Source organism: Molossus molossus, unplaced genomic scaffold, assembly GCF_014108415.1.
Source record: "Molossus molossus isolate mMolMol1 unplaced genomic scaffold, mMolMol1.p scaffold_m16_p_10, whole genome shotgun sequence".
Taxonomy (NCBI): Eukaryota; Metazoa; Chordata; class Mammalia; order Chiroptera; family Molossidae; genus Molossus; species Molossus molossus.
In genome coordinates this window covers 60705914-60730100 of record NW_023425345.1, presented here as the reverse complement: position 1 = coordinate 60730100, position 24187 = coordinate 60705914, and the positions used below count along the sequence as shown (strand labels likewise).

General features: G+C 33.9%; 1 protein-coding gene across 1 annotated transcript in view; it reads left to right on the top strand.

The window, feature by feature from the left end:
• Window positions 1–24187, top strand: part of TRHDE (thyrotropin releasing hormone degrading enzyme) — a 384097-nt gene that overhangs the window by 198383 nt on the left and 161527 nt on the right. Inside the window, exon 6 of the mRNA XM_036252398.1 lies at window positions 17979–18116. Within this exon, the coding sequence (XP_036108291.1) occupies window positions 17979–18116 (138 nt within the window). The remainder of the gene's footprint in view (window positions 1–17978; window positions 18117–24187) is intronic.

Genomic DNA, 24187 nt, shown 5'->3' with positions numbered 1-24187 from the left:
TTCCAGGTAAGGTGCTTCTCTGACTCATCCTTATCATTTGCAAAATGGGGCAATTGTACTGACTTAGCAAGCTCACATAAGTTTTGTGAAGATAAAGTAACTCACAAGGTCTTTGAAATGTATGAACCCCTACACAAATGTGAGCAGGCATTGAGAGTCTGGAAAATGAATGCTCCATTAGAAAGGTGCATTGATTTTATGTATAGATGCCCTAATATTTCCAACCCCAGTGGTCTATTTTGACACCCTAGATTTATAGCAATTATATATAGATTACAAAATAATTACTATAATCTTTGTATCTAGGCTCAGTCTCATTGAATCAATTCTTATCTATACCGGCAATGTAGACTCTTCTAGAACATAGGCCTTGTATAATGTTTCATTCATCAAACAGAAGTGTCGAGATCATGAGAAGCAACTTCTTCAGCTCAGGGCTAGAGATATATTTCATGAGGAGAGCAGTCCTTTTGCTTGATGTTATTTTATCAAAGTTGGCTGCTAGTGACAACATTACTGGATGGATCAAGTTATAGTATACTACTGATGGCAGTCATATTAATTCTTACTGTGTTGGCCCAAAGGAAGAAAAAGAGACTCATGAAACATAGTTACTATTCTTCAATAATTCTTGATCATTTTAATTTAAAAAAGTCTATGATGAAGTTTTAATACAGGAAAAGGATATATATAATAAAATGATACTGTGAAGATCTCCTTATTTTACAGTTCTGGTGCCATGCAGGCAAAATCATACCCCTGTGCACATCATTGTAATTTGTATCTGTATCGTAGGTGTGTCCTTTCGTTTCCAGAATATAGCATTGTAAGGATGTGCTGCTATTTTGACGGTTACTAAACATGAGTGTATGTTCTTTTATTAAATGAATTGACATTCTGTGGTGCTTCACACAGCAATAACTGTATGCTGATAAAGTCCGCAGACTGGGAATTTTCCCTTAATTTTTATGAGGACACATACCTGGGCATACAGATAACTGCTAATAGAGAATCATGCAACTAAACCTGATTATGCTAAATACTCAGGATATCTCAAAGTGTATTGCCCCAAACCTTGATAAATGTTCTAATTGGCTGTATCATGGGCAAAGAGTAAAAATGAATTCTGCCATTAGACTCCGTATTGTTTTAATATGTTCCCACAAAAATTACCTGCAAACTATAACAGACATTGAAATAAATTTATCTTTACTTCCAAATTATTTTATTTTTATTCAAAGAGATGTTGAGAAAATAGAAACAGTATTTTCCCGTCTGAGGGGAGGATATGTTTCAAGACCCCCAGTGGATGCCTAAAATTGGGGATAATACAAAACCCTATATGGACTATGTTTTTCCCATATACATACCTATGATAAAGTTTAACTTATAAATTAGGCACAGTAAGAGGTTAAAAACCATACTATTAATAAAATAGAACAATTATAACAATATACTATAATAAAGTTATATGAATGTGGTCTCTCTCTCTCTCTCTCTCTCTCTCTCTCTCTCTCTGTCTCATAACTGATCTGACAACCAAGACAGCTACTAAGCAACTAACAGATGGGTAGCGTATACAGTGTGGATGCACTGGACAAAGGGATGATTTACATCCTGGGTGGGACAGAATGGGACAGCACAAGATTTCATCATGCTACTCAGAGCAGCATGCAATTTAGAACTTATGAATTGTTTATTTCTGGAACTTTCTATTTAATATTTTTGACCCTGATTGAGTGTGAGTAACTGAAACCATAGAAAACTAAAACCACGGATAAGGGAAGACTACTATATAGGGTTTATTGAGCTCAACCTTTTTTACAGTTTAAATGTAATAAACATTGCTTAATCATTCTAAACAGTCCAGTATTCAAAAAAGTAGAGAGAGAAAAATCTTGATTTTAGTAAATATTTTACTTGTTCAGCTCTTTTCTCAGGTCCATCTTTGATTTAATGTCTATAAGAAAAAATGCTTTCACATGCTTTTGAAAGTTAGTTAATATATATTTCAATAATAGTTGATATATTGGTACTATTACTTATAATTCATCATATCAAGATATATTTGCCCAGCTGAGCTGTGGGGTCAGAGACAGATCATCTGGGAATTAAATATTCATTTTACTATCTTACCTTATAAATACTAAATACCAAATAAATTATGTATGTATGTATGTATATACACACATATATATGATTTTTCATATAGTTGTGTTTGTTTACTATGATCAAAATCTACATTAATATTTTACTCATAAGGTTTCAGTAAATTAGAAGGTCATCCAGTTGTTTTCAACTGGCTGGTTCTATTTTATTCTCAAATGATTGACACATATTGAATGTAAAAAATTTAAAGGCTTCTGATGGCTTGTCCCAAGGGTCTGTGGTCTTTTTGATCCTGTTCAGTAGCTTAAAGTGACATTTGCTTTGAAAGACTAGAAAGAAAGTCAGAGAGCCTGCTCGGGTCTCCTGGGGGTCACTGTCTTCAAAATGGACATCTTTGTGCTTCTCTCACACTTCCCTTTTGCCCCCCCACCGCCAATGCAAGTTATTTTTTCTGCTGAAAACAGACTTTTTTAAAAAAATAGTAGAACAATATTTTTTTCTTATTTAAGAGGAACTGGGGAGCCGTGGCCTCATCTTCTGGGAGAAAGGGCTGCTTAGTTTTAGGCATTGGTAGAAAATAGGTCTATACAAAGACAAAGACAGTACACAGAGAGAGAAAGAACCGGAATGAGGAGAGCCGCTGATACCATTGAAGGAGCAGACTTGGTCTGCCATAGCTGAAGTCTGAGTAACTGTAGAGGCGTTCCAATGTGCATATACACAATGCATTGAGGATTAGACTGATATTCAAACTGTGTACAAATTACAGTAATCCTGAAAGGGATTAATAAGTGTTAAAAAACAGACCAGAGACTTGGATTCTAACCGATGGTGTCTGAAGAGATATTAAGAATTTCTAGCAAAGGATAAGAGTTAAAACAGGAACTGCACCTGTTACACTAACCTGTTAAAATACTTCTCACTGAGGCTGATATAATAATAAATTCTGTTCACATTTTTCACTCATTTGGGGCTAATTCTGCACTTTTTACAAAATATCTCAGTGATGTGCTGGTAGCCCTGTTAAGGGCATCTATTAGAAGAACAAATGAGGCCGACAATCATCTGTTAATTGCTGAAGTACATTAATTGATTTAGAAATGTTATGGCACGAATACATTTTTGAGGATAAAAATGCAACTGGAGAATAGATAATGCATTCATAGTTTGTTTACACTTGTTCTTTTATAAGAATGAAGACTTTGGCTTCACAGCTCAGGGAAATGGAAGCTTTTGAAGAGCTTAAATGTTATCAAGGTGTGTTATGTCTGAGCAAACGTGAATCGGCTTCATTTGCTGTTATAAATGGAAGATGAGCTTTCACTAAATAAGGTTAGAGAGGGAAGAAAAAAACCACACATAATTCATTAGTATTCATATATTTCACAGATATTTCTATATATTCAGATATGTATCTGGGAGGTTTCTAAGTCACTTTTCCTTACTTTTTTTTTTTTTTTTTTTCTATACGATTTAAAAAAAATTAAAACAAAGCTGCAAATTGAAATTTCATGTATGTTCTTAAAGGATGCTTTTTAAAAAAAATGCAAAGTAATTTTGTTCAGAGGTGGAGTGTTCCCGGTTTTGCACATTTTAAACTTAGAGACAAAAGATAAATAGACATGCCCTTTGGAATGAAGTATCCCTCGCCCACCCCCCCAAAAAAGCCTGTGTTCAGGTTTGCAAGATGTCAAAGTCTTTCTATATTTCTTTTGGAATTTCTACAGCAACCAATAAATTGACAGGATTAAATACTCTAAGAAAAAAAACCCTCTTACTGAACCTAGAGCCTGACAATACGGCAAGGCTGTCCTTTTTCATATCAGTTGCAAGTAGGAGCATTTTGTAAGAAAAATATTCCAACTTGTTAAAATTGTCAGACATCACTTGATAAATAAAAGAAATTGATAACACCAAAGATTTATAACAAAATGATGCAGTATTCTGTTAAGCATCATTGTTCACATATATTATTAGCAATAGTAGATCATAGCACTGTTCAATCTGCCCCTTTTACCACTTCTGGTAAAAATCTTTATCTTCCTACAACACATGAATTGTTCAACATCTGATCTTATTCAGTCTTTTCCCAAATATATTCAAAAGAATGTGCTTTGTAAAACCTCTAACACGTGCACAACCAAAAATGAAATCTGGGAACTAAGTAGGCAACCACAAAATAATTTTTTAATTTTCCAGTTATTAATCATCCTAATCTGGCAGCTACATGTTTTAAAAGACATTGGAACACAGCTCATTTCTAAGCAAGGAGTGACTGTCTCAGTCCATAACACTTTATGGGAGTTTTTTTCCTTTCACCAAGGTTACTTTAACACTGTTCAGATGTTACTAGACAAGGCTGTCAAAAATGAAAGTAGTAAGTTCAAGTGATACAAATAAAAAAATGCTTCATGTGGAGAGAAAGCCAGAGAGAGAGAAAGAGAGAGAGAGAGAAGGTAATATGAGATTGATAATAATTTTGCCTCAATTACTCCAGTAATACTTGTAACAATAAAGACTTGAGCATTTACTATAATAGAGTAAGACATTCTGCTAGGTATCTTGAGAGTACACTACTTTATTATAATTTGTCTTGGGTTTGAAGAGTATTGTAATGTTTGGCCTACCATGCAGTCTATCACTCAGGTATCTTTTCTCAACCATGAATTTAAAAAAGACAGTTTTGGGTAGAACATGTTTTGACACAAGGTTGAACTACCTTTGTGATCTACCATTCACAAATTTAAGTAAGCCCTTTTTGAAACAATATCATTAGCTTTTTGTCCTTCTCTGGGGTTGATGAAATAATTTTTTTTTCTAATGATTGGAGGTGTCCTATTTGGGTCATGTTTGTCTTTAAAAATTAAAATATGCGAGAATACTTTTTTTCCTCTCTATGAACCTACTTCAAATACATGTGTCCAATGAATTCCTTTAATCATTTTGTTTGCATTGATGCCTTTCTTGAATGCTATAAACCTTATACTAGTGCAATAATTTTATATAAATTAGTTTTATGGGTTGCTGCCACTTTTTTTGCCATTTCATTGTTATACATTTTGTTCATTCTGTTTATTAATTTATTCAAAGAACTATCAAGTACCTAAAATGAATCATTCATTTCACTAATTTCTATGTAATAAACCTCATGTATTATTAGCATGGAATTGCTGTACACCAGCCATACACTATTTTATCTTTAGTATGTTGGTTATAGTTCGTAGGTGTGAAGAAATTTAGAATTTTTTTTGCTCTTTGTTGACCAGCCATGCCTAACAGAAGTTGCTTTGTTTATGGAGTAGCCCAAAGACAGACTCATCACCTCAATTAGACGGTTCGTATTCATAGACTTATCTGGAAAATAAAATGTAGTGCAGTATCTCTCAGCAAATTAGCCAAATGATGAAACAATAAGAGCATCATTATTTTGATATAACATGGCTCAAACATAGTCTGTGATATTTACCTATTAACAATAGCCATTTCTTTTTATTTAGATTTTGAACGTCTTTTTTGCTCAGTTAAGTTCTCTTTTGAGTCTTGTTCTTTCTCTAAGCTTCCTAGCTTTGCTGGGAAGATAAGTACTTAAAAAAAAGATTTCTATTCTTTTTATTGCCGTTTTGTTGATGGTGCTATGGTGGGATATTTTCATCGAAATATTATTTATTTCTCAGGTTGTCTGATTAAAGATAAGATCAGTTCAGTGGCTCCTTCAGAACAAAATTTGGCATTAATGACATTCTCTTCCTAATTATTCACATGCTTGGTTATATTTGTAGGCCGTAAACACAAAACACTATTGGAAATGACTATTTAAAAATACAAACTTTTCACCCTGGCCAGTTTGGCTCAGCGGTTAGAGGGTCAGCCCGCGGACCAGGGAGTCCTGGGTTCGGTTCCTGTAGGGACATGTACCTTCGTTCCCGTTTGTCCCTGGCCCTGGTTGGGGTTGTGTGGGTGGCAACCACTCGATGTATCTCACTCACATTGATGTTTCTCTCTCTCTCTTCCTCCTTCTTTCCCTCCTGCTCTATCTGAAGATAGATGCAAAAATGTTCTCGAGTGAGGATAAAAAATAATAATAATAAAAATACAAACTGTTCAAACAAAATTCTTTGCCTTACTTTTAAGACAATAAGGAGATTTTCTTGGAATGTTTGGCTTCTTTGGAAAGCTGACAGGTCATATCACTTCCCAGGCCTGAAAATAATTTGGCTTTTCACAAGAAAATAACATTTTCCTTTTTGTTGTTAAACATTTTAATGGTATTTTTTTGAACCCTAATTGACAAAATATTTTTGGGGATTGATCTATATTGATTTGTTCATTTTTCATGATTTAACAAACATTGATTGGATGCCCATGTTTTGGTTTCTCTGTTAGAGTTGGGGAACACAGATGGATATGAACCAAGAATGCCCTCAAAGTCTCCTGGACTTATTTTACCAATTTAGTTGTTATTTTTGTCAGAGTAATGTTACTTCACAGTTTCCTAGAATTAAATTCAGTTCCTCATTTTCTACCTGTCCTGTGGATTAAATTTTTGACTCTCTGACAGTTACTAGGTAAGTGATCTTGTTTCTCCATCTGTACTATTTTGCCACAGAGCAGTTTTGTTTTAAGAATCAAATATATTTTTATTCCATTTTTACCAAAGTTATTGTTACTATTAGTTACTTAACTATACTGATATTAATTTTAGGGTCTAAAAATTGTTTTCTAAGTGTATTACATATTAAAATTAGTAAGAGCAGAGAAATTGCCTTCACATAATACTTTTGATGACATCTACTCAATTTCTGAGTAATTCTGGAATGCCAATATTTTAATATCTTTGCACTTTATACATGTATTACTCGTCCAGATTTTGCATTCTGAATAGTGAAGATTTTCTTTACTAGCCTTATAATCAATTTATATATAGGGCTGGGATGTAGTAGGTCTACAGTTGTTTGTTTGCAAAAAGATATGTAGGTTATGAGTATTATAATGGCTTTATTAACTCAAAAGAATGTCACAATGCACTTACTTTTGCCCACTCTTGTATATTATAATAACTTACTTTGAGATACAATAATATAGGGTCTGGTAATAAACACGGAACTTTCTTTCTGAATTGGTCAACATTCTGGGCCAAAGCACTCTATGAGTTCTGAAGTTATTTAATATATGGATTATTAAATATTTCAAATTTGAAAAGAAATTTTTTATTTTATTGATTGATTGATTTGAGAGAGAGAGAAAGGGAAAGATAGAGAGAGATGGAAACATTGATGAGTGAGAACATCAATTGGCCACCTCCTACATGTTCCCCAATGAGGATCGGGCCCACAACTTGGGCATGTGCCCTGACCGGGAATCAAACTGGCGACCTCTTGGTGCATGGGTCGACGCTCAACCACTAAGCTGCACAGGCTGGGCAAATGATTTTAATTTTTCTTTTTTTAATCCTCACTCAAGGACATTTTTGCATTTATCTTCAGATAGAGCAGGAGGGAGAGAAGGAGGAGGAGAGAGAGAGAAACATCGATGTGAAAGAGACACATCGACTGGCTGCCACCCACATGACCCCAACCGGGGCCAGGGACAAACTGCAACAGAGGTATATGCCCTTAGCGGGAACTGAACCCAGGACTCTCGGGTTCGCGGGCCGACGCTCTAACCACTGAGCCAAACTGGCCAGGGCAATGATTTTAATTTTTATTGGAAAATGCATACTTTGATGATCTGGCAACACGTGTAAACTTTTGTCAGGCTAAGGCTATTTGATGAACTGGTCATTTATATCATAAATATTTAGGTTAAAGTACAACATGTGTTATTTAATAAATTTCATTAATCAAGTTAATATTTTTGTTACAGTATTATTAAGTCATTTGAATTATTATTTATTTCAAAAATTAAAATGACATAAAATGAATTAGCCACTTGGTAACCATAATAATCATTTCTGAGAAGTGATTAGCTTGTCCTTGGAATTCTTTTAGACCTGAATGGTGTAAGAATGTTTCCATTAGCATTTGAACAGTAATTTAACCCATTTAATATGATTATTCAATGTGCATTTAAGCGTACTCTGAATTACATTTTATTAATCAAATACTATAGTGCTTAATTAGCTCATTATTAATGTGCCTGCCAAATAGAGATTCCTTGTGATGGATGTGAGAAACAAGTGTGTGAGTATCAGAAAGACTGGCAAATTTGATTTTCTTGAAATCTTATCAGCTCATCAAAAAATTAAGCACAGAGATTGAGGAAAAGATTCTAACTGCCAGAGTAGAGATGGAGTTATTGATAAGATGAAGAAACTGTTACCATTGGGGAGCTTTCAATCTCTGAAGAAGATCCTAAGTGACACATAGAAAAGTGGGAATGAGTTCCTTGTCTGGTGAAGGACAGGAGGTGGACATCCCCCATCAAACAATAGGCTTCCTCAAGTTAGAGACTGTTTATTTCACCATTATTTGTCATCATGTTGCCCAAAGTATAGCACCTAAAAAGTGTTCAGTAATAAAAATCTGGCCAAAAGTTAACAAAAAATTATGAAATGAAGGTCACCAGGTCATTTATAAAAGATTAGAACAGTTTCTATATCTATATTAGGAACTCACTTATTGAATTAAAAAAGGATTTTGAGCCCTGGCCAGTATGGCTCAGCAGTTGGAGCGTCGGCCTGTGGACCAGAGAGTCCTGGGTTTGGTTCCCGCTAGGGGCACATACCAAAAAAAAAAGGAAAAAGATTTTGAGAGTGTGGTGAAGTCGGTGGGGGAGCAGGAGCAGGGATGAGAGGGATCAATTGAGGAAAAAGGGAAACATATGTAATACTTTTAACAATAAAGATACATTAAAAATATATGAAACTACATTGGATAAATATTTGAAGGAAAATAGAGGGAAAGGAGTCAAGAAATCCTAAAAAGTGAAGGGAAACCAAATAATGTGATCATTTTAAGAGGGCTATATGAAAACGCATGGCATATGGTGATTGTTCACGGAGATTTTTTGGGCTCTAGAATCAGAATGAGCTGTATAATTGGACAACCTGTTCATAATTATTATTGTGACTGACATTACTTGAAACACCTTCGTGACTGTTTCTTCAGACCCAGGAATATCATAATTGATGGAAATGTGAGTGACTAATTGATGGTAACTAGGCCAATGAATATTGCTATACCTTGAAATGCCCTAAGTCTGCAGAAGGTTCAGAATTCGGTTGTGCCAAATGCAGTGCATTTTGTGTTTCAGCTTAGCATTTTCCCTCAGCTGTGTCACATCTTGGGTAATACAAGACATGACACATTTAACTTGGATGTCACAAACAAAACATAAGGCAGCTAAAGGATGTAGTCATTGAAAAGACTCACAGTTCAGCCCACTCTCTCAGTGTTAGTCACGCTCAGAGGATGGCAGTGCCTGAAACCCTGTGCCGGGAGGAGGTGGGGTTACGAGAGGTTTATAAAATCATCCAAGATACCCCCATAGAAATATAATTGCTTTTTTAGTTTGTACATTGATTAAGTCATTTTTAAAATATCTGTGGCTTGGCAGTGGGTGAAATGTGGTTGATAGTTCAAAGAAATAACTTATAAAACACATTTCAGTTACTAATTGTAAAGCGGGGTGCGAAATTGCAAAATAATGTGATATCAATAGAGATCTGCCTGGGTTATTGTATTCATGTACCACTTTCTTGTAAAAGGTTATGTAAACAAATACAGAGGTAATGATTTTATTATAGTGCTTATTTCTTTGTAGTCATTAACGGTGACTATTTTGACAATTATTCTTCAATGCCTACTGTCTATAAGTGCATTTACACAAGTTTGACTTTGATGTAAATGGATTACATTTATAAACTGCACATGGACATGATTAACATCTTGCACATGTGTGTTTTAAACATGATATTTTCAAATGTTAATCTTTAAAGTACATTATTTTATGGAAACAACATTTATTTTCACTAGCTATTTAGTTTTATTTCATCTATCAGTATGATTTAGCTGTTTGTAGAATGTTTATTAATCAGTTAAATAATGGCATAATATTTCACAAGTCTAAATAACTTGCAGCTGAGTAAAACTGAAAATATCTCTGGACATTTAAAAATTTGTAAAACTAGGATAATATAAAATGACAGAATACAATTCTTTGACATTTTAGGAAACATGGAGTCCAAATAATTTCTAATTTATAAATGTGGCATTATGTTATGTGTTTATAAAAGATGATAACTGCAAAGTTACAGAGATACAATATCTCATTTAAAAAATGGATGAATGTGTTCCCCAAATGTGTTTACATTTCTTATTTGAATTCCTGATTGTATTCCTCTGCTTTAACCTTTGTCATGATTTGAATAAGACACGAAGATCAACAGATCAAATCATGCAATGGTGGGCATGCCCGTATCCCTTGTTTTTGCCTTGTGTAAGCAAGGGCTTCAGATTAGTAATGATTCATGTAGCATTTATTTAACCTATGAAGTCTTAAATGTCTTAGTCTCATGGTAGTATAGATTTCCAGTGAGGTAAAACATAAATTACATATATTTTATTTCTTCTCTTTGGATCAATTGAGGTTGACTCAACATGGTCATCGACATAGAAAGTAGTTTTACCATAAATTTGCCTCTAACTGTCTACTTCCACAATACTTTGTTTATGCTACTAATACTTCAGCCATAAAATAGCATTATCCGCCGTATAATAAGTTTCTTGGAGGCAGGAATTATGTCCCAACTGGGTTTGATTCCCTAGCCTCTAACACAAGTTATATATATGAAGCAGTCAATAAACATGTATGGAATTAGATGACATTGTTGAAATAATTGTTATCAGACATTCTTTTTATTTATTTACTGATTTTTAATTCTCACCCAAGGATATTTTTCCATTGATTTTCAGATAGAGTGGGAGGGAGAGGGAGACAGAGACAGAGAGAGAAACTAGAAATGTTGATGTGAGAGAGACACATCAATTGGTTGCCCCCTGCACAATCCCAACCAGGGCCAGGGATCGAATTGCAACTAAAAACTGTAATGAAACCCAGGACTCTTTGGTCTGCAGGCCAATGCTGTTACCCCTGAGACCAGCCAGGACTACCTGACATTTTTACTGATTTGACTCCAAGGATTAGAAAATGTCTTTATCTTCATTCAAAAGGATATTGTGATATTAAAAACTGGAATAAGACATCGCTGTGCATAAACAAGTGAAAATACTGAAAAAGAAAATATTTGTATCTATTTGGATATATTTATATATATAGGTGTGTATTTGTGTGTATCTACATACATATCTATATCAATGTCTATATACATGTTCATGTCTATATCTATATTTGACTCATACACTTTGGAATTCCAAAGTAAATACCTTGTTTGATCATTGTTGGTCATCCTCAAATTGACTACATTTTAGAGGAATAATTGGTGTAGTATTTGGGATCACAGAGATCAAGCCCACATTGTGTGCGATTTGTGTGCAATCACACAGTGTTGTCCTGCTTTTGTCTCCAGTCGCCTCTCACTCTGGTTCACTTCCCACTATTTATTCATAGTTATCTCTCTAAATGTAGGCCTGATGATGTCACTTCTTGATTCTAGCTTCCTGACTTGGCACAGAGGATCCTTGATGGTTTTGTTCTTGTCAATCTGTCTGTGCTAATCTTTAGTCATTTACCTCATTATACTCTCCTTCTGCCACACAGAATTCTGCTCTCCCTAACAGATCATGCTGCTTGAGACCTCCTGTTTTCCCAGACATTCCTTCCTGTCCAGAATGCCCCTGTGTGCTGTATGTTTTCAGAAAACTCAAATCATCCTTAAAGATTCAACTCTCAGTTCAGGAACTTTTCCTGCTTTCTGCTGGGCACAAATCACAGCTTCCGTGTGGTCGCCCTGTGTCTCGAACCTACTTCCATTTGTACATACGGCAGGTGGTGTCTGAATACTTGTTTTTATCTTTGTCTCTTCTTTTGCTACGGTAAGATCGTTGAAGGTCAGATTCAGGTCTTTGTGTCTCTTCATCCCCAGAACTAGGTACATCATTTTGGATATAGCAGCTGTTCAATAAATATTTGTGGAACAGATTCTCTTATTTAATCTTCACAACCACCTATGTTTACAAATGAGGATGCTGAGGTCTAAAAAGATTGAGTAACTTGCTCAAGATCATACAGCTAGTGAATGGCAGATATTTTTCTTCCAGCCTAGGACTCTTTGCAGCGGTGTGACTGTCTCTTCTCCTAGGAATACCAAAAGAGCCTTTCACTTTCAGATCCATTCTCCTAAAAAAAATTTTGATTTTGGGACAGCGTGGATGGACCTGCAGAGTATTATGCTAAGTGAAATAAGCCAGTCAGGGAAAGACAGATACCTTATGATTTTTCTCATTTGTGGAATCTACTGAACAAAATAAGTAAACAACAACAACAACAACAGCAAAAATGAATCCTGGTGGCTGCTTTCATGCCGTCCACATGTGCCCTGAGAATCTTTTCCCTGCTTTTCAATGCCGTGAGCACCTCACCACTGCCTGAACTGGCTCGGACTTGGCTCTTGCTTTCCTTGTCTGGTTTGCTCTATCTGACTTTTTTATCTTGATTCAGATTATTCTGATTTTTGTCTTTCTTTTCTGGCGACAGAATCAAAGTGTCTGCCTAGAATTTCTCCTTGCTAAAATTAGTCAGCCTTCTTACAGGAACGTGCTGACAGCCCTACCTTTCCATAGTACTTCCTGATTTCCACATCACCAGCCATATTCACGCTTTAAATTTTAATCTTCACCAGACGACATGCTTATAGAGAAGAAGTGGGAATGAGAGAGGGAGAGAAACACTGATGTGAGAGAGAAACATCAGTCATTTGCCTTCCATACGTGCCCTGACTGGGGTTTGAACCTGCAGCCCAGATATGTACCCTGACCAGGAATTGAACCTGTGACCTTTAGGTGCATGGGACAATGCTCAACCAGCCGAGCCACTCTGGCAGGGCCAGGCATGTTCACTTTTAACCCTTCAGACCTGGACATGTGCAGGCAGCCATTTTGAGGCATCAAGAAGGTATTGTCTCAGGTGTGTCTAATGCCATGCTAAGAATTCTTAATAACTCTTATTACATATATTACTGAATACCAATGTATTGAAATGCCAGCATTATAAAAAATAATAAAGAGTAAATTCTTTCCAAGACTTCATTTATATTTTAATACAGACTAAAATGTATTGCCAAAAGTTGTTTAGCATTTGGCTCCTTATCTGAAACCCTGGCGTTTACTTCCGGTTGCTTGTAAAGCATGTTGCTCTTGGATGTTCATTGACACATTCCTTGCAACGTCTAAAGTTGATCTTTTCCCTTTCCCTCCAAACCAAACTTTTTTTCACTTCTCTATTTCTGTCAATAGCACCCCCCCCCCTCTTAAAACAATTTCATCCTGTCTAGAAGCCATGTGGTTATCTCTTAGTACTTTCTCTACATCATCCACTAAGGCATCCAGGGCATCCAAACATCAATGTCAGTTGATACTTGATTCAAAAGTAAAGATCCAACAGTCCTTCAGCAACAGCTTGTTTTAATACATCGTCACCACAGTCCCACTCGGTACAAGTGCCACTTTCTGTTTCTGTCTCTATATACATCAAGTCACCCTGTATACCACAGATAAGTTAATTTCCTCAAGACACTACTTTTATTGTGTCGTATGTCTGCACTGCCTATTTATTAAGAACAAACTCTGCAACCTGATCACTGAGGATTCAAGCAGAATGGCTTGTTTTCATGTTTCCTCCGTCTGGATTTGCCCTTTTTATTTAGCTGCTTCCCCCATTCATTGAAGTAACCCTTCATCCTTCAACGACCCACTGTAATGTCACTTCCTCTGTGGAGCCTTTTCTGAACTAATTAATCATCTCACCCTCTGTGTTTTATAGCATCCATCATGTTATAATATAGTTCGCTTTTTATCTGTCATTCTCTTGTACTTTCTTTTCCACTTTTGAGTTCTTTCAGGTCAGGGACTAGGTTTTAGTCAAGTATTTATTCCTTAAACACAGGACAATATCTGGCATAGAGGAAAAAAAATGTTTAAATCTTCACCTGAAGGCATTTTTCTATCTATCTTCAGATACAGTGAGGTGGAGAGAGAGAGAGAGAAAGAAACATCAATGTGAGAGAGACACATCAACTGGATGCCCCCGCCTCCCGCATGACACAACCAAAGGCCAGGGACGAACTGCAACTGAGGTACGTGCCCTTGACCGGAATTGAACCCATGACTCTTTGGTCTGCAGGCTGATGCTCTAACTGCTGAGCAAAACTGACCAGGGCAGGAGCAAGAATTTAATATACATTTGTTAAGTGATGTATGAATGAATAAGTGAATAAAATAATAGGAAACCCCCATGTGTTATTCTCAACTCTGTGCATTTACACGGACTTGTTCACTTTTCCAAAAAGCCTTTGCAATCTTCTCTAAAAATTTAAATGTAATATATTTTTGAAAATAGTTCAATATGATATGATATATTTTAATATCATTAGAACTGTTTAAATGTAGGTGCGTATGCAACAACTCCAAGGAATGTCTATATTAGAGTGGTAGGGTTTATTGTTACTGATACCATTAAACTTGTAAATAGATTCTCCATTTTAGCTTATTGCTCATCACAGTGTTCTTAAAATATAAAGTAGAATAAAAACTATCTGTTGAAGGTGCACCATAAGTTTATTAATACACACACACACACACACACACACACACACACACATCTTTAAAGTTCTTACAATGGTCAAATCAAAGACTACCTCTTCCTTTAAACTTTCCATAAATAATTCTATTATTTTTATACATCTATTATTATTAAAATAATTATTCTGTCCCCTCCCACCCCAAATTCATTAGCATTTGTAGTCTGTAAGAGGAAACTATTATTTTGTTCACTGTGGCTAATTATTTATTTGCTCTCATCTCACATTATAGCCAAGATTTACTTTATTTTTAAACTTTAATAGTCTCAGGTCAAGAGTAGGCAATGCATCAATACTTAATAGTTTTTGCTGTTACTGCTGTTGTTATTGATGAGGACAGGGAGGATGAGGGTCTCAGCCAGGGACTGACAAGCGCAGATCATTTCTTATCATATAGTGACACAGCTCCTTAAGAAAAATTAGTGCCTTCCTCCTGGAAACCCTTCATAGTTTTGTTAAATTGGCTTTGCCTCTGGCTAGAATTTTTTTCCTTCTCAATTTAAGATATTCTCTCTTTTTAGCTTTGTGAGTGCTTTTCTGCCAGGCCTTTATTTATTTATTTTTATCCTTCTCTTTCTATTAATCTCTTTTAATGCCTTTTTTTCCCAATTACACAATATCACTCTCTGCAACAATGTAGAAGATGCTATTTTATTTATTTTTTTGCTAATGACTTAACACTACTAAATTTAAACACTGATTAGGTAGAAGTTTGTTTTTGTTTTTCCCCCGACATGTGAGACAATATATCACGTATAACTTATATTTGCTTAAATAAGAAAGTTTCATTTTGAAATTTCCCTTATATTATATTTTTATAATTGTATAGCTACTTTATACCACTTAAAAATCACATCTAGAAAACCATTAAATGTTCACTAAATTTTAATATCAATCACTATCTATTTATTGTTGTTAAATATTAATACTGTAATTGGAATTCAAATAAAGCATCACTCTAAGTTCATTTCACACTGTGTTTTTTGATCAGACATTTGAGTAACATAATGGTATGGGCAATCACTATTTGAAGACTTGAATATTTTATCTTCTCGGTGAAAATCATCTCTTCAATTGGTGCTTCTTATAAAGAAATGTTATTGGTTAAGTAGATGTATAATTATACATTTTATGATTTCTGCCATGAATTCCAACATCAAATTACTTTAATGTGCACTTTAAAGTTGAGTAACTAGATTGCTTACCTGCTTAAAAGTAGCATTAACATTTTAATTTCAAAAATACATGATTTTCTCTTACTGTCATAATTTTGCTTCTTAAAATAAGCAATGTAAATACCAGTCTTTTTGTTTAAAAATTTTAAATCACAAGGTCCAACTTCACGCTCTATTTGTCTTAAATGAAGAACTTAATTTGAAAAGAAATGTAGTATTAGTTTATGACATATTTGTCAGTGACTTTGTTGTAAGTTTGAACTTCTCCTTGTGGCTCCTTGTGGTTGGGAGCAGGCTTCTGGAACTCAGTGACTTTGGGTTCACTCATTGCTCCATTGTCCTTTTGGATGTGAAACTCTGAGGCCAAAAAAGGACTGAAGAAATTATCTATATAGCCTGGCCAGTGTGGCTTTAGTGGATTGAGCCTCATCTCATGGACTGAGAAGTCCCAGTTCTATTTCTGGTCATGCCTTGGTTGTGGGCTCAGTCCCCAGTGGGGGGCGTACAGGAGGCAGCCTATCAATTTTATTTTCTCACATAGATGTTTCTATCTCTCTCTCTCCCTTCCTCTCTAAAAAAAAAGAAAGAACAAAGAAAGAAAGAAAGAAAGAAAGAAATTACATATTTATAGTCTATACACTATAAAAATAAGCTATTAGAAATAAACCCTACAGTATATATTTGGATAGCTAATTAATTAAACTATTGAGTAAACATGTTAAATCACTGAGCCAATGATGATAAACAAAAGTATTTTTTTACAGCCAGATTTACAGTAACACAAACATATATGCCCAATTAACTGTTGCTTTTTAGCATAGTTATTCTCCATTTCTATTTTTTTATTCCAGAATTGGACTTTAAAAGTCTGAGTTTGAAATTACAACTCACTCAGAAATAACACGCTGTTTATCTGCTGGCTCAAAACTGGGAGGCTCCAGGAATGAATTCAGAATTAGGTAGAGCAATTTAAGTGCTGTACTCTTTAATCTCTGTAATGATACTCAGGTCCCAATTATCTAGGGGCTATTTAGCCCTTGTTATCTCTTGCAACCTCTTTTTTCTTTCCCTTCGCCCTCAATGAAGGCAGGAGGCCAGGAGGACTAATAGCTGCCAGCACTTTTGCTAACAAAGCCCAAGCTGTTTCTTTAAAGCAAGCTTCCTAAAATAAAAGCAACAGAGAGGTACTTTTTCTTTACAGTTAATCCCAACATAACAAATCAGCTTTTATTACAGCAAATATTAATGTTTTAAGAATGCACAGAATAAGTCTTATAATTTGGTATGTTTTCACAATGGAGGGTACCTACTAATCTCTACTGTATGTCCATTATTCTGAATACACATATACATTATACATCCACAGATATTATAATTTCCTGTCAGTAATGCCTTTCATTATTTATTGTGGTCTCCTGAAATTCTTTCAGAAAACTGTGTGTGTGTAAATATGTATATGAGAGAGGGAGGAAGGGAGGGGGAGAGAGAGACTGAGTTGTTCAGATGGTACTAGAAATAAATTTTGTAAATAGCAAAATAACACTGGAACCCTAAAATTTAGTTATTATATTGAACTCAACTAAAATGGTTATTTGGAACTAGAATTGTAGTCTTGACCCTGCAGAATGCACAAATAAGCTTGGTCAGTTTCATTATGTGCCCAAAAGTCCAAATATGCTTTAACCACTGTTAAAGCACAGAGTCCACTGTTTTTATCTATTTGTAGCTCATTGATTTTGTTTCATGTGTTCAATTCAACCACTTTCATTTTAGAGTAAGTTAAGGGGCCTTTTATTTACTGGGTTCTCTTTAGAGTTAAGTCTTGCCATGTAGGCTGATGAACGTCATCAATTAAGTAACACAGATTCTGTTCATGTTGTCACACACATTCTGTCATAACCATGAATCACCTGTGATATTGCCCATCTACTGTATTACAGGAAAAACAGAGGTTTCTGACGGATGTTCTGCATGAAGTGATGCTGCTTGACGGTTTGGCCAGTTCCCATCCAGTATCACAGGAAGTGCTACAGGCAACAGATATTGACAGGGTGTTTGACTGGATCGCGTATAAAAAGGTGGGAATAGATAAGACAAGTGCCAATTGGATATTTCAGTAACCTGGAGTAGCCAAACTATTTCATGCTAGATGTATTATATTATTCTCTTCCTCCTGGCTGATAGAAATGGGCTGTGAGTTAGAACACATAGAGTTACTAGGTTCCTGTTATTTTATGAATTAGGACTTTGTTCTATAAATCAGTAAAATGGAGATGAATGTTTGCCAAATAATGCATAGAAATATTGAAAATATTAATGAATAAATGTTTGGAGACTCAACATGAAATTGCTATACAGATGGAGTTATATAAATGTCAGTTTCAATATTATTAATAAGAGAACTGACCTATATAGTACACATTATTTTTCATCACTGCCCCTTAAATATTTATTTTGATTGGCTGATGCAAATGGGTGTAGGCAGTGATATGACATGCATTTTAAGAACACTATTTAAGGGAGATTTGGGGGATTAAACATGTTTCTTGGGTTATAAGCATAATAAATGAAAATTTAAAGACAAGACTTTGAATGGCAAAGATTTTGAACGAATGACCAGACATAAAAAAACAATACACTATGAACTTTCTCCCATTGTTACTTGGATTAGTATTTTCCTTATATCTGTATCTTTTAGTTTTAGTATGAGCATGTACATCTCATGTTTAATACTTAGTAGCCATTTAATAATAATTAAAATAGTGTTAAAGTCTACTTTATCATTGGTGTAGTGTACATTGAATTGCATTAATGGGCTTTCTAAGTATTTCATTGGTTTAAGATGTAAATTTTTAAAAAATGTTAAAAGCAAGATATTCTTTTTCTTAAAAGCAAGATATTCCTAATTATATCTAGATATCAAATAATGATTAATCAGAATTCTGTGGTACAGTAATTTAGATATATGGTTTTGCATTCAGGAAATGATTATCTGAATGATTACTAGTTAATATTGTATGCTGAAATATGTAGATACAAATTGTGTTAGAAAAATGCCTTTTCAAGCCACTGATCATCACATTGGCTCAAATGCATGTTTTTGATGTTTTATAAAAATAACTGGAAGTGTAGAATCATATTTAAAATATATACTAATATATTTTAAATAAATATTTAAAAAATATATTAATTTTATATATAAGATTTTTGGCCAGAATTTTATTTGATGCACATTCAGTTCCTTAAACTGTATCGACTTTTGAAATACAATGCAGAAAATAATTTATTAAGGTAGCTTGAGATGAGTTGAGAGACATGTCTGTAGTTATTTACCACCTACCACCAATTGTAAGACTGTTTGTAAATAACATCTTACTTCAGGACAAATAATATCAGAAAAATATTGTTTTGAGTGAATATGTTATAAATGTGCTTTTACATATAAAAACATCTATTTCAGCTTCATTTTATTTGAATAATTTCAAATTTATTCAAGAAGGTTAAGATTCAAAACAGTAGAAAAGAATAAAGATACAATAATTATTATTTTACCCTCTACATTTTGGTGCAAAGGCCTGCCCTTTTACAAACGTGATAAATGAACAAACTATGCCATGATTCTTAGGACCACCACTGTTAAAGGATACTGGCTTACTTATCTCTAGCTATGTGTTTTTTAAAACTTTACTGAGGATAATTGACAAATATAATTATATATATTTTAAGGTGTACAATGGGATGATTTGAAAACATTCCACATGGAAGTAATACCCTATACTATTTGTCTTTGCCAGTTTATTTTGCTTAGCATAATGGCCTCCAGGTTAATTCATGTTGTTACCAATGGTAGCATTTTCTTATTTTTATGCCTGAATAATATTCTATTATATACGTGTGTGTGTATAATTTTACATATCCATTAATTTGCTGAAATACATCTGTATTGTTTTCATATTTTACCTATTGTGAATAAATGCTAAAAGGAACATGGGTTTGTAGAATTAAAAAATAATTTTTTCTTTATTGATTTTGGAGAGAGAGGAAGGGAGAAGGAGAGAGAGAGAGAGAGAGAGAGAGAGAGAGAGAGAGAGAGAGAGAGAGAGATATGGAAACATAGACAGGAGAGAACATCAATTGGCCACTTCCTGCATGCCCCCCACTGGGGATTTGACTCATACCTTGGTCATGTGCCCTGACCCAGAATTGAACTGGTGACCTCCTGGTGCATGGGTCAATGCTCAACCACTGAGACTCACCGGACGGGCAGATATTTTTTAAAGATATTAATTTCAGTTCCTTCAGATATATACCTTAGAGTGGGATTGCTAGATCATATGGTATTTCTATTTTTAACTTCTTGAGGAATTTACATATTGTTTTCCATAATGGTTGTTTCAATTTACATTCTCAGAAACACAGTATAAGGGTTCCCTTTTCTTCACATTCTTGCTAGCATTTGTAATCTCTTGTCTTTTTCATAATAGCCATCCTAGTGGATATGAGGTGATAGCTCATTGTGGTTTGATTTGCATTCCCCTAATGATTAGTGATGTTGAGCCTCCTCTCATATACCTATTGGCCATTTGTATGTTTTCTGTTTAGGTTCTTTACTCAGCTTAATTGAATTATTTGTTGTTTTGCTCTTGAGTTATATTAGTTCTTTATATATTTTGGACTTTCACCGCATATCAGATGTATGGTTTGCAAATGTTTTCTCCCATTCTGTAGTTTGCCTTTTCAGTGTATTGTTTCTTTTGCTGTGTCAAAGCTCTTTAGTTTGATGTAGTCCCATTTGTTTATTTTAGCTCATGTTGTCTGTGCTTTTGGTATCTTACCTAAATAATCATTTTCAAGACCAATGTCAAGGATATTTTCCCCTTTGTTTTCTTCCAGGAGTATTATGGTTTCAGGCTTACACTTATGTCTTTGACTCATTTCGATTTAATTTTTTTGAGTAATGTATGATAGGAGTCCAGTTTAATTATTTTGTATGTGGTTATTCAGTTTCCCAATACCATTTATTGAAGAGACTGTTCTTTCCCCATATGTGTTCTTGGTGCCCTTGTAAAAAATCAGTTTACCATATATGCGTGGATTTATATCTGTGCTCTCTATTTTGTTCCACTGGCTCTATGTACCCGTTTTTTGGTTTGGTTGGTTTGTTTTCCTTTTGCTAGTACCATTCTGTTTTGATTACAATAGCTTTGTAATATAGCTTAAAATTAAAGAGGGTGATGCCTATGGCTTTGTTCTTTCTCAGAATTGCTTTGGCTATTTGGGGTCTTTTGTGGTTCCATACAAATTTTAGGATAATTTTTTCTATTTCTTTGAAAAATGCCACTGTGGTTTTGATAGGAATTGCATTGAACCTATGGATCTCTTTCTATTGTATGGATATTTTAACAACATTAATTTTTCTAATTCAAGAATACAGATATCTTTTTATTAATTTGTGTCTTCTTCAATATCTTACAGTTTTCAGTGTATAAGTCTTTCACTCCTTGGTTCAATTTATTTCTAAGTATTTTATTACTTTTGATGATATTATAAATATAATTGCTTTCTTCATTTCTCTTTCATATTGTTCATTGTTAGTGCATAAAAACACAACTGATTTGTTCACTAATTTTATATCATTCATTTTTATTCAATTAGTTTATTAGTTGTACAGTTTTTTGGTGGAATCCATAGGGTTTTCTACATATAAAATTATGTCATCTACAAACAGAGATGATTTTACTTTTTCCTTTCTGACAAGTACTATGTTGAATAGAAATGGTGAGACTGGGCATCCTTGTCTTAGCTATGGGCTTATTTTCATGTCTTAGACAAGAATCTTTATGCTGTAAGTGCCACAAAAATTACTATCCTTATTACATGTTTTCAAGTGATGATAGGATCTACTCATTTTCAATGACGACTTCTCAAGAAAAAAAAAATTCTTTTTTTAGTGGCTATGGTGAGACATAATTAAAATATGATAAATTGCACATGTTTAAAAGATACAATTTGATGTTTGACATATGTATACACAATAAAAACGTCACCATAATCAAGTTAATGAGTATATTCATTAGAAGTTTGCTCATGGCGCTTTGTAATCCCTCTTCCCATTCGTCTTCACTGTTGCATCGATCAACTTTTTCACTGTAGATTAAATTGCATTTTTTAGGGTATTATAGAAATGGAATCATACAGTATGCTCTCTTTTTTTGTCTTCCTTTTACTCAACAGAAAGATTTTCAGATACATTCATGTTGTATATATGGATATAATACAATTTGTTTTTTCCTCTAGATATTTAGGTTGTTTCCAGTTTTTACTATTACAAATAAACTTGCTATGAACATTTATACAGCTCTTTGTATGTGTGTTTGCTTTTATTTCTCTTGGGTAAATATCTAGAAGTAAAATGTTCAGATGATACGATAGGTATGTTTAATGTTTTAGGACTGCTAAATGAACTGTTATTTTTCAAAGTAGTTGTATCATTATACCAGTGTACGTTCCCACAGACAGTGTATCAGGATTTTACTTTCTCTACATTTTCCCCAATACAAACTAGGTATAATTAGTTCATTTATTTTAGATATTATAAGGTATTTCATTGCAGTTGTAAATTACATTCCCCTAATGGCTAATGATATTAACCATTTTTCATTTGTATATTTTTCCTCATCTGTCTTTCTTGGTGAAGCCTCAATTCAAATTCTTTGCTCATTTTATAAAAAATTGGGTTGTTTGTTTTCTTATTATAAAGTTTTGAGTGTTCTTTATATACTTTGAATAAAGGTTCTTTATGAAACAACATATGCAAATATTTTACCCATATAGTGACCTGCCTGTCATTTTAATATCAGTGTTTTTCTAAAAGCACTAGGTATTAATTAAGTATATTTTATCATTTTAAAGTGATAGTGCTATTGGTATCATACTTCAGAAATCTTTGAGTAACTCAAGGCTATGAAGGTTTTTCTTTCGTTTTTTTCTTTTAGATGTTTTATAGTTCTAGGTTTATATTTAGATCTATGATTTATTTTGAGTTAATTTTTATATATGGTGTGAAGTTTGAATATAATATTTTTTATTTTTTTGAATATATATATCCAATTTTTTAAGAACCATTTCCTAAAAGGTTTATTTTTCCCACTGATTTGCCTTTGAACATTTGTTGAAAATCAGTGAACTATGTATATGTGAATCTGTTTTCTCTCAGTAATATAATTTCAGTGAGTAGATCTTCATATTTTTCTCTAAATATTTCATATTTTAGACTATAGTAAATGGTATTGGTTTTGATTCTCATTTATGATTATTTTGTTTTATCTAGAAATACAATTGATTTTTGTATATTTATCTTGTGCACTGTTAAATAGAAGAAGTGAGAGCAGACACCTTTGTATTGTTCCTGATTTTAGGAGCAATACATTCAGTCTTTCACTATTAGGTATGATTTCACCTCAAATATTTTATAAATACCCTTTATCAGGTTGAAAAATTTGCGTTGTGTTCCTACATTGCTGAGAATTTTAATCTGAAATGGAAGCTGACTCCAGCAAATACCTTTTCCCCATCTATCAAGATGGTCATATATATATATATATATATATATATATATATATATATATATATATATTTAGTTTATAGTATGGTAAATTATACTGATTGCTTTTTTCTTTTAATATTTTTTCTTTATTGATTTTAGAGAGAGAGGAAGGGAGAGGGAGAGATAGAAACATCAATGAGAGAACATCGATTGACTACCTCCTGCATGACCCTCACTGGGGATCGGTTCCACAACCTGGGCTTGTGCCCTGACTGGGAATAAAACCGGTGACCTCTTGGTGCATGGGTCGATGCTCAACCACTGAGCCACACCAGCTGGGCTTGACTGCTTTTTTTGAATGTTCAACTATTCTTGCATTCAGGGAACAAATACTCTTTGGTAATAATGTATTATTTAATATATTTTTAAATTCAATTTGCTAAAAAATGTTTTGAAATTTTGCATCTATGTTCATTAGGGATATTGGTCTGTAGATTTTTTTTTCTTTTTCTTATAATGTCTTTGTCTGGTTTTGTTAACACTATAATGTTAGCCTTGTAAAATGTAAACTATTACTTTCTTTTAAATTTTCTGGGAGAATTT